Source organism: Hippoglossus stenolepis, chromosome 5, assembly GCF_022539355.2.
Source record: "Hippoglossus stenolepis isolate QCI-W04-F060 chromosome 5, HSTE1.2, whole genome shotgun sequence".
In the NCBI taxonomy this organism is placed as follows: domain Eukaryota; kingdom Metazoa; phylum Chordata; class Actinopteri; order Pleuronectiformes; family Pleuronectidae; genus Hippoglossus; species Hippoglossus stenolepis.
Genome location: NC_061487.1, coordinates 26,008,424 through 26,020,033, shown reverse-complemented (window position 1 = coordinate 26,020,033; position 11,610 = coordinate 26,008,424). Strand labels below are relative to the sequence as shown.

The window sequence follows — 11,610 nt, the reverse complement described above, 5'->3', positions numbered from 1 at the left end:
CTGCTCAGTGTGAGATTCACTGACTCCATTTCAAATTGTAGATCCCGTGGGAAGAAGATGGTTTACACTTGATACATCTTCCGCCGCAAACTAAAAACACACCTCTTCCGACTATACCTTGAATAAAACTAACAATTTAGTAGCACTTAAAATGGCACTTACTTATAGCACTTTGTAGTTTTGCTTTTTTGAAGAAATTGTACTTTCTTGATTCTTGTTGTTCTGGGTTTGTACCCTCATGGTTGAATGCACTTATTGTAAGTCGCTTTGGATAAAAGCGTCACCTAAATGAAATGTAATGTAATGTAATGATAATGTCTCATCTCTTTTATTAGATATTAAAACAAGTCAATTATCTTATCTCTATATACAGTCACTGATCATCTCTATATACAGTCACTGATCATCTCTATATACAGTCACTGATCATCTTTATATACAGTCACTGATCATCTCTATATACAGTCACTGATCATCTCTATATACAGTCACTGATCATCTCTGTATACAGTCACTGAGAGACAGAGACTACTTGTGTAACCATTCTGTTTCAGCGCTGACGGACTAGTTGTTATTATAAAAAAAATGATCAGTGAAACCTGAGCCTGTTGTCCAGACCTGCTTGGTCTGAGGAGGAGATCGAGAGGAAGTCCAAGTCCATCGTCGACGAGTTCCTGAACAATAAGGATCTCAAGGTACTAAGATCCAGTCAACTGATAACTGATTTTTATTCACACCAACAAACGGCTGCTTATAAGAATAATAACGATGACGTGTTTACTGCGTCCGTAGATTAATTTATGAATCAGATCATTTGGTCTTTAATTTTTCTTTTCTTTATAACAATATAATACTAATACTCCAGATGATGTTCAGCTGTTCAACAAATGATTCTTCCTACTGATGGAGTGTGAATAGTGATTTTCTCTGGATGTGTATCTGACCTGTGCACTGGATGTGTCAGACACAGACAAATCGATGTTTATTGATTAACCCATTTATTGTGCTGGGATTTTTTTTTGTTCATATAATCCACCAAAGTTATAAATAACCCAATACATTATAAACAATTCATTTTCAGTGCTCTCACCAAGTTTCTATTCTCGACAGCTGGACGGACACTACATCCACAGTTGTGCTTGCTTTGGGTCGAGTCTGACAAAACTAGACTCAATGGTGAAACTTGACCCACATCACAGGGCATCGTGATTCATGTTTGCTGTACTCTGACACACACACAGACACACACACACACGTTCTTAAAAATCCATATCATGACAAACAGAGCCTTTTTTTTAATTGTAGGCTGCTCTGTCCTATTCAATATTGACAAGGACTGAACATACTGTCTCTATTCACTGGTGGGTTGGTTATCAAGTTAAAGAGCAAAGCATAGAGAAGACTATAATCAGAAGACAACCATTAAAATAAGTAACTGAGGGCTCTTATTCAATGAGCACGAACAAGTTCAGTCACGAAAAAAGTTTCAGGGCATTTTTGTCTGTCATGCATTGTACAGATTTAGCTAAATATCTTTAGTTCATTCTTCCATAACACAATCAGGTTATTTAGTGTGTGAGTAGAGGGGGCATCCTTACATTTTTAAACTGGAGCCAACTCTGAAATGAACACTAACATTCTACAGCAGGAACAAACTGAAAGAAAACCTGTTCCACGGTCTCAATGTTCCTCTCACAGAAAGTACACGAGTTTTCATTCTGATTAAATCTTTTATGTTGGAAATTCTGTGTTGGATAAATGTCTATTCAAAATTTTAAATTTTACCTAACTACATAGTTATCCTTAATATAATCTCAAAGAAAGATAATAACAACAGTAATACTAACAATAACAATAATAAACGTATTAAACGTATTTAAAGGAGCAGTTCCACACTATCCGGAAGAGGGCGCTGAGACATCCCATTGGTTGTTGAGCGCCTCGGAGTTCTCACAGAGAAGAAGAGAACCCGGAAGTGGTCGGGGGTTTCTGCAAGGAGAAGCTAGCTGTTAGCATCCCGGTGTCGCCGCCTCCACTTGTGTCTCCAGCCGCTCGACATGGTCCAACTGGTGGGTTCCCTCCGCAGGGAGCTGGCGGACTCGCTCGCCACCTGCAAGGTGCTGGTGGTGGGAGCGGGAGGAATCGGCTGCGAGCTGCTGAAGAACCTCGTCCTCACCGGCTTCAAGAACATCGAAGTGGTCCGTCACGTCTGTGTGTGTGTGTGTGTGTGCTAGCCGGTTAGCTAGCTAGCTATCATGCTAGGTCTTTGTGCTGCACGGAGGTGTGCGGGCTCCGACTAATTCCTGAGACGTGGCATTGAAAGCAGTCAAATATACAGAGTGTGTCCGGTCCCGGTGGGATTGGCTGTGTCTTTGCGTCGGTGTATAGACGGAGCCCGACGTGATGGGGATTAAAACTGTCGTAGCGAAGCATTTGGCGCCATTAGCACCGCGAAGTTAGCCTGGGAACTTCTTTGTGTTGTGACTGTTAGCTTGTCGGATGCTAACACACTTTATCATACACTCACTTCATGATAAACTGCAGTCACAGTATCCTGATGAGAGGTTTAAACGGTTTTACTCGTGTTGGGAAACAGGTTTTCATGGTGAACAGTGAAACGTGCAGCCCGAGCTGTCACTGGGGCTCATGTACCTGAAAGTCACTGGTGAACTGGTTTATGCTTTTATAATGAAAACCAACAGGAAAGAGTTGATATTCATCCTGTGACACATCTTCTCTCTGAGTTTAAGATATGGAAGAAGTGGTGTCTCGTGGATTCCCAGGGGGGGGGCAGAGGATCAATTAGTCTTCACTGTCAATTAACGATGCAACTAACACACAACAACAATTAGTTTCATGTCAGGCAGCTTGTAATTAGGTGACAAGCAGCATCAACACAAGAGTCTTAACTAAAGTCAGATGGTAAAACCTCTAATATTCAATACTCTTAAATACACACACTAAAATACATCACGGAGTACGAGGCAGACAAATAGAATAATAAATCCTAAAACAAGTGTTAAAATAGATTAATATATATACACGACACTAATACCTGTAGGGCAATAACAGCTTTTTTATATTTGATTATGACGTGTATCTTATATCTTTGTGTTTTTATGATCTGTATATTATATTGATAGTTATTCACTTTTACCTGCTTTCTGTTTATGTTTAGTGTCGTTGACCTTGGTTTAATGTGCTCTACTCACACAATGTATTATTATTATTATTATTATTATTATTAGCAGCTCTGACCTACTGCATTTAAAACGCAGACGCGCACGATAAAAATAAATGTGCTTTATTGACCCTTATTATAAACCTACTGAGGGACCTGCAGGGCTGTTGCAGAGGAATCAGTCTCGTGTGAAAGGAGGAAATTAAAAAGTCAGTAACAGGAGAATGAAAGAGGAAAAGAAAAACGTAGCCTCAGGGCACTTTGTAGTTGATTTATTTTTAAATGTGCAATGAACCTGAAACGAGTTCTGCCAAAGAGTGATGAGCTTGTTTGTGAGCTTTAACAGCAGAGATGACTTATTATTACTTATTGATCGTTTGGACAAAGGTCTTATCTCACAATGACGACCTTCACTTGTTAAGGGCTCATATTTTTATAACCTTGAAGTGGTAATAAAAGCCACTGTCCTCTCCTCTTGAGACTATTTTTGAATCTGGGAATGAACTCGTCATTTCCAGGAGCATTTTTAAATATAACTGAGGCTTCCAATCGTCATCCTTTATTTGTTTATCACATGCAGCAGCAGCTATCTATGTTGTAATTGTACAAAACATATCCCCATTTTGTGAAGTTGCATTTGTGTGAGTGACAATTTGACAGCTCTTGGCTGTTAAGTGTATTACATTACATGTAAACCTGACTAGCGGCACAACCCTTGTCTTTTGGCAGATTGACTTGGACACCATCGATGTCAGCAACTTGAATCGTCAGTTCCTCTTCCAGAAGAAGCATGTTGGCAAGTCTAAAGCTCAGGTATGTAAACACCGGGAGCCAGCCGGCTGCCTGCGGTGGTTTTAAATCTGGTTGGAACAGACACTGTTATGTAAAGCACTTTGAAATCCCTGTGTTTTCTGTTACACTAAATCTTTGTCTCTGCCCCAGTTGTTCACTTTATTTCTCTGTTGTTTTTTGTGCAGGTGGCGAAGGAGAGCGCCCTGCAGTTCTGTCCCAGTGCGAATATAGTTGCCTACCACGACAGCGTCATGAAGTCAGTTTCTTTCTTATTTGTCCCTTTTTTTTACTAATTTAATGAATTGAATAATTTGTATTTCTACCTTTTTAAAGTGATGGACGTTCATTTGATTGATGATTTTTTGTTTTTTTGAACAGCGCCGACTACAACGTGGAGTTTTTCAGGAAGTTCGTGCTGGTGATGAATGCTCTGGATAACAGAGGTATCCTCGTCCGACCTTCACGACCTTTACTTCTTTTATTTCTGCCAACATTTTGAATAATGAGGAATATGAAACACCTTTTGTCTCCGTAGCGGCCCGTAACCATGTGAACAGGATGTGTTTGGCAGCTGATATCCCTTTGATAGAGAGCGGCACAGCAGGTTACCTGGGACAAGTCACCGTCATCAAGAAGGTAGAACATGAACAGCTTAATTAAGATTCAAATCCACTGAATCACTATCCTATCCTGAATAGAAGATATCAGGAAGACAGTGAATATCTCATCTTGACTTGTTCCTTTCCTAATGTTTTATTCCCCTTCCATTATTCCTTCCCATCCACACTCTCTTCCTTCCCCAGGGAATGACCGAGTGCTACGAGTGCCAACCTAAGCCCACCCAGAAGACCTTCCCAGGATGCACCATAAGAAACACGCCGTCCGAGCCCATCCACTGCATCGTCTGGGCCAAGTATCTCTTCAAGTAAGTTCTACGTGTTAACGTAGAATGTATGTGATTGACATGACAATAGTAATATTTAAATAACAACAGAGGTCAATACACTGCTAATGGTCCTTTTCCATTGTCTGTCCACGCAGTCAGCTGTTTGGAGAAGAGGACGCAGATCAAGAGGTGTCACCTGACACAGCTGACCCAGAGGCTGCATGTGAGTGACAGTACATTGCTTTCATGCTGTTGTATTTCCTTCAGCTCTTATCTTCACTTCATTTGAGACAGAAATTGAAGATCGCATTATAGGTGTTATGCTCATCCTACGTTGTGTGAAACTTGTGTCCTGTTCACAGGGAAGCCAGAGGAGACTGCCGCTCGTGCCACAGCTTCTGAAAAGGACGGGGACATCAAGCGTGTCTCCACCAAGGAATGGGCCCGCTCCACTGGGTACGACCCCGTCAAGCTCTTTAACAAGGTAACCGTCTGATAATCGAAGTGGTTGGGCAGTTTCACTTGAAGACTTGGAGATTTACTTCATATACACAATTCTAGTGTGTGTGTGACAGAGATGTAACAAATGCAAATAATACTCTGAAGTTTAATTTCCATTTGCATGTTGATAACATGGATGAGAATAAATCCATAACTCAGACCTGACTGATCTCTTTCATAGTTTGTTAGAAAACTGAGATATGTTTTCTCCTGGGATTCTTCAGTCTGTCTCAGACATGCAGAGTTAAATTAGACACCAAGTGAAATGGTTTTTAAAATATACACTGGCCTTTGCTAAATTACCACCAGCTTCAAAGCAGTATAAGAATATATTATAGTTACTCTATCTCTTAACATGATAAACAGATGTAACAATGTGGAACATAAGAACACTGCTCGTGTTCCTACATGTCAAAGCACAACAAGCAATTTAAACGTTAAACACTGCATTCGAATTTTTTGCATTTCTAATTTTACATATTTAGTTTATTTCCACGATAAACAAAATGGGGTCTGTTCTAATTGTCTGTCTTCTCCAGCTTTTTAAGGACGACATCATGTACCTGCTGACCATGGACAAGCTGTGGAAGAAGAGGAAAGCTCCGACACCTCTCGACTGGCAGCAGCTCGAGAACAGAGGTACGTCTGTTACACGCTTGTGTCAGAAAGTTACGATTGGTTTTACTGGTTCGAGCTGACTTGATGTCTTCTGAGGAGGGACAGACGGACACTATTAAGATGTAAGTCCAAGGTCGTTATGTTAAACCAGGCATATACAGGGAAATATGTGGAATACAACTCTATGGAAAAACAATACAGTCATATGTGACTCACCAATAAACCCAAATTGTAAAAGCAAGGCAAGAAGTTTACTATTCTGTCAAATGTAGTTAAAGTTCAGCAGACTAATCTAATCAGTTTAAGTTCTTGCCAAGTAGTGAATTCTAATCAAACAGAAGAAATACAAGTATGTTGGAGTTTAAAGGTTTTTTGTAAACCTACATACTTTAAATATCTTGATGATTATTAACATTTTAGCCTTGCCAGCAGTAATAGCTGTAATAGCCACATCTCAACACATCCAGTTTGTCTTTCTCTTGGCTCAAAGTATTTGTGTCAGTATGTTTATCTGTGTTTCTGTTTGGCTCAGCGTGTCCTCAGGAGGAGACTCCAGGTTCCGGGTTGAAGGACCAGCAGGTTCTGGGTGTTTGGGGTAACTGCCAGCTGTTCAAGCACAGCGTGGAGACTCTGCGCTCACAGCTGAAGGAGAAGGAGGCAGGAGCCGAGCTGGTTTGGGACAAGGTAACACACCAACACTAACTAACTAACTGGAGCATGTTTTCAGACTAGGTGTTAAAATCTGAGAAGGATAATGTTTGTAAACAAACACAGAGAATCATGTAGATCTTTCAGGGGTTCAGGAAAAAAGAAACTGAATTGGTTGACCATTTCTTTCTAGAGAATAAAAACCATAGTGAAATGTCAGTGACACACGTAGATGTTCTGTACATCTCGTGAGTTTGATGCCTTTACTGTCTCCTCTTGTCAGGACGACCCTCCGGCCATGGACTTTGTCACTTCAGCAGCAAACCTTCGTATGCACATCTTCAGCATGAACATGAAGAGTCGCTTCGATGTCAAATGTAAGTTCGTTGTCTCATTCACATTGTGAATCATCTGAAGTAGTTTGACTGATCTCACGACCAGTACACACTCTGATAAATGTCTCTGATCGAACGCAAATAGATTTATTTGTTGTTTTGTTTCAGCCATGGCGGGAAACATCATCCCAGCTATCGCCACAACCAACGCGATCATTGCTGGACTCATCGTACTGGAGGCGCTGAAGGTCCTGTCGGGGGAAATGGAATCCTGTCGCACGGTTAGTTCAGTGACTGTAACTGGTTAAAATAAACCAGCTATCTGCCAGGAACTGGTTTTTTAGTCAACTGGCAGGAGTTGTGGCGATCACCCAATTTGTAAACGAAAATTATTATGAAAATGGTGAATCTTGCATCTTTTTTGTATAGTTATGTGATAATACCCTTTTGTTTTCCTTCGCTCCCCTCAAAACATCGCCGTTATTTGCCTCATCTCCAGATCTTCCTGAACAAATGTCCCAACCTCAGAAAGAAACTGCTGGTCCCGTGTATCCTGGATCCGCCGTGCGCCAACTGTTACGTCTGCGCCAGCAAACCTGAAGTCACAGTCAAACTCAACGTCCACAAAACCACGGTCCTCTCTCTGCAGGACAGGGTAATGTGATTATCTGTATTTCTTACGCACAACGACCTGAACCCTGAACATGAAAACTCTCTTAAAGCTACACCGTTGTTTCGGTTTAAAGTCTGGAAATTGATTTGATAAGAAAGTATGTCAATATTGTATTTAATCTACATCCTTACATCGGATGATAGTTCAGTTCTGCAGTAAAAAGCAATTATATAACCGAAGGAACCAGGGGAATTCTTGTATTTCATGCACCATATAAAACTTAAACACAGCGTTGGTACAAGGCAGTTGTTGTTGCTATGGATCCACAGGGGAGATTTTACTGTTGCCTTGTTGTGGGTCTAAGGTTTTTGTGTATGTGCTCAGATCCTGAAGGAGAGGTTCGGCATGGTGGCTCCAGACGTTCAGATAGAAGATGGAAAAGGGACCATCCTCATCTCCTCAGAGGAAGGAGAGACAGAAAGTGAGGATAAATGGAAAAAAGACTATTAACGGCTTAAATATCATTTAAATAATGTTTACGATGTTTACCCTTTTACTATTATTAGTCACATGCTTTGGCTGAACTTAAATGAAGCCGAGAAAGTAAGAAAATAAATGTTAAACATGGGAAATATTTATCATTGTTGATGATGGAGTCATCTGGACACATGGGGGCGCTCTGACAGCTTCTGTGAACCAGTCTAGAGCTATGCTGCTCAGTCGGAGATAAAAAGAGCATTAAGAGAAAAGCATCTCTGCTGATGCAATAACTACTTTAAACTCTTTTTTGTGTTGTGTTGTAATGATAAAATTCAAAACGAGCAGATGAGAACGAAGTAATGTAACCAAATCTTTATAGAAATGTGGAAACGTATCGTGTTTTACTGTCTTAAAAAACGTGGTGGACACACGAGGGTGTTCAGAAGTGGAAATAAATACCAGCTTCTCCTCACATGTGTAGCACTGCAACTGCTTCACTTGTTGGGCGTGTGTGTAATTCTCATCCTGTCCTAACAGCCAACAACAGCAAATTTCTTGCTGACTTTGGGATCCGTAACGGCAGCCGCCTGCAAGTTGATGACTTCCTGCAGGACTACACCCTCCTCGTCAACGTCCTGCACACGTATGTGGATCGGAACATACGAATGCCTCCATGGATCGTGTTTCACTGATGCTACTCCAGTGAGTGAACCTAACATTATGCACTATTGTCTTTGTTTGTCTGCAGTGAGGAGCTAGAGCGGGATGTGGAATTTGAGGTTGTAGGTGAAGCCCCAGACAAAGCCCCGCCCCCTCAGAGCAGCCAGAAGGAGGATAACAACATCACCAACGGCAACAAGGACTCCGCCCAGCCGTCCACTTCCTCGAAAGGTGAGCAGGAAGGAGGGAACTTAATCATTTTTCTTGGAGTTAAATTACAGAGATAATGATTGGTTTGATTGAGAGAGGGGGGGGAATGAGCAGGGATGTGCAGAACGTGCTGTACCGTATTAATGCCGTACGGTGTTTTTACTGGACTCCGTCATTTGTACTGAGATCGGATTCCTCAGTATCGTGTGAAAACGATTTTTAGATGTGAAGCACTGGACCGAACTGACTTGTATCTCAGGTTCAACGTGTTTTGCAGCCGTTATTGTTCCACGTTCACCCACGCTCTCCCATGTCAAAGGAGTAGATGCAGCAGTTAAGTTCTTCACATCGCTCACTTCTTCTAAAGCAGGAATGTGGTCGGACCAATGTTAACCCTACATGTGAGGAGCAACTGTAGAAGAGTCATTCAACTCTTATATCTGCAGTAACTTGCCCAGTTTTTGCCACAACACAATGCGACGTTATCTGCAATCAAATACGTGCAAGAGCACATTTGTGTTAGATGACTTTCAAAAGGAACAACTCAGTTTTTAAACTCTGATCTTGTTTCCTCTTGTTTGTTTATAACAAAGATGTTTTCCATCAGCCTCCTTTTAATGCAAATGCAGTTTTTAAATGAATTGTTTTAAGTTGCTTCCTGGAAATTCTCACTCTACATAGATTCGGCCAGGTGGCAAAAACGTACTCGTATTTTAAATGTTTGAAACTGAACCATAATAGGACAGTGGCAGATGTTAAAACCAGAGATTATCTTGCGATGTGATCACTTCAGTCAGAAAGATCGTCATCATGTTGACATTCCAAGTACTCAGTAACCATTACGAGACTAGGAGTTCACTCAGTGAGCACATAGCTCACTTATCTCATGATGTTAAAGAAAGTGAGGAGAAAACGTCCTGGATCTGCCCCAAAATACAATTTGTTCTTTCTTGGTTGATGCCTCCACCAAGTCTTTGAAAAGCGATTGAGTCGTTTTTGAGTAAATCTGCTGACAAACAAATCAATGAAAACATCCTTGGTGGAGGTAAATATTTCCTTAGCCACACCCATCTTTGAACTCTGCCTTCATTTCTCATCTCAACTCAACACCTGTAAAGTTTTGTGACTCATTCCCGGTTGCGACACAAACAAAAAAAGTTCTCAGAAACACTTTTGTGGTAGTTTCCACTTCAGTAGTTGTCTCCAGGTCTCATAAAAAAAACAATACTGGCCCCACTGTTGTAGCAGGTGATAAAAATACATTTATAACATGTAACGTCACCTGCACGTCTACATATGTTCTTTCATTTTTTTGTCCCACTGGATAGTGAAGATTCATCAGAAACCACAGATCTGTATTTTGATATTGGTCTGATTTAATCTTTCATCGTTGCTTCAACTAGCCAAAAATATTTGGCTCACATTTTCCATTTCTTATCGTGGATCCTCAGCTCCAGCAGAGGACGACGACGACCTTATGATCGTGGACTCCGATGAGGAAGAAGCGATGTCGTCCAGCTCGGCAACGACGGCGAGCGGCACCAAGCGGAAGCGCCCGGACGCAGAAACCGGCGAGATGTCCACCAAGCGCCTGCGGACGGAGCAGAAGAGCGCCGCCGCCGATAATGACGACGATAATGACGACGATAATGACGACGACAATGACGACGACATCATCACTCTGGACTAGCCCCTCCCCCGTTGTCTTCTGAAGGACTGAGAACTCTTTGGACGTTTTGTCGTTTTTGACAGTAGGCTTAAAATAAAACCACCTGTTTTATGAAGAACAATTTACTGCCCTGCTTTATCTCTCGTCACTCTCTCCTCCCCGGCTCTGTGTTTGTGATTTCATATTCCCTCTGCTGTCCACACGAGGCTGTAAATAGATTCTACACTTTAAAAAAAACGTTTTGAAAATTACATGCAACTTCTTATTTTGTATTCATTCCTCGTCCCTATAAACTGCTTCTCTTGATGGTAAAAACAAGTGCATTTTTTTGTATTTTTTTTATAAACGTACTGTATTTCTCATGCTACACAAATCAGGGTGTGTTTGTGCTTTGTGTGTCAGGTGACGACAGTTAAAACCAAATCATGTGATGTTGATCTCACTTTGTTGTGAAGGGACAGTAGAAGACCGACAGACCCAGGAGTCTGCAGATTGTCGTACTTTAGCTCAGTAGGCTGCTGTGGATGTCCGTGACCTGGTCGGTAAATCACAGGGGAGCAGACGGGGAGACGGGCCACGTTGTCCCAGTCTGTGGCCACGGAGCAGCAGCACAGTGGAGTCTCTCTTCGAAGTCTCCCACTAAGCACAAGCAGCTTAGATCCAGGCTCGTAGTAGTTTAATGTTAACATGTTACCGTGGCTTTTTATTTGTGTCATTCTGTTTGAGAAGAAGAAGTCACAGTTTGTGATACGAGTTAAAGACTGAACCAGAGATGGAGTAGACTCAGTCGTTGTTTCATTCTGCAGCAGTTAAACTGGACTGTGTGTGACGGCAGCGGCGTCCTGCTCCGAGACGACAGACGGAGAGCAACAGACGAGCGCCGGCTGTCGTCTTCTCCAGTCTAACCCCTGTGTCTGTGTCCATAATTTCCTATTTCATTGTGATCTGTTCTCGAAATGGCCTGAAAGAGCCTGATGGACCAATTTGGTGATGACAATAAATTCAACAATGCAGAGA

At 41.6% G+C, this 11,610-nt stretch overlaps 1 protein-coding gene across 1 annotated transcript; it reads left to right on the top strand.

Annotated features, from left to right (window-relative positions):
* The first annotated feature begins 1,931 nt into the window (after positions 1 to 1,931).
* uba2 (ubiquitin-like modifier activating enzyme 2) lies at positions 1,932 to 11,610 on the top strand. The gene is made up of 17 exons (XM_035156174.2): positions 1,932 to 2,198; positions 3,911 to 3,994; positions 4,159 to 4,229; positions 4,352 to 4,416; positions 4,509 to 4,609; positions 4,777 to 4,898; positions 5,015 to 5,082; positions 5,222 to 5,343; positions 5,900 to 5,999; positions 6,511 to 6,662; positions 6,910 to 7,003; positions 7,130 to 7,242; positions 7,461 to 7,616; positions 7,959 to 8,055; positions 8,592 to 8,697; positions 8,803 to 8,945; positions 10,376 to 11,610. Exons 1-17 carry the CDS (start codon positions 2,058 to 2,060, stop codon positions 10,612 to 10,614), a joined length of 1,974 nt encoding a protein of 657 aa, XP_035012065.1. The 5' UTR covers positions 1,932 to 2,057; the 3' UTR covers positions 10,615 to 11,610.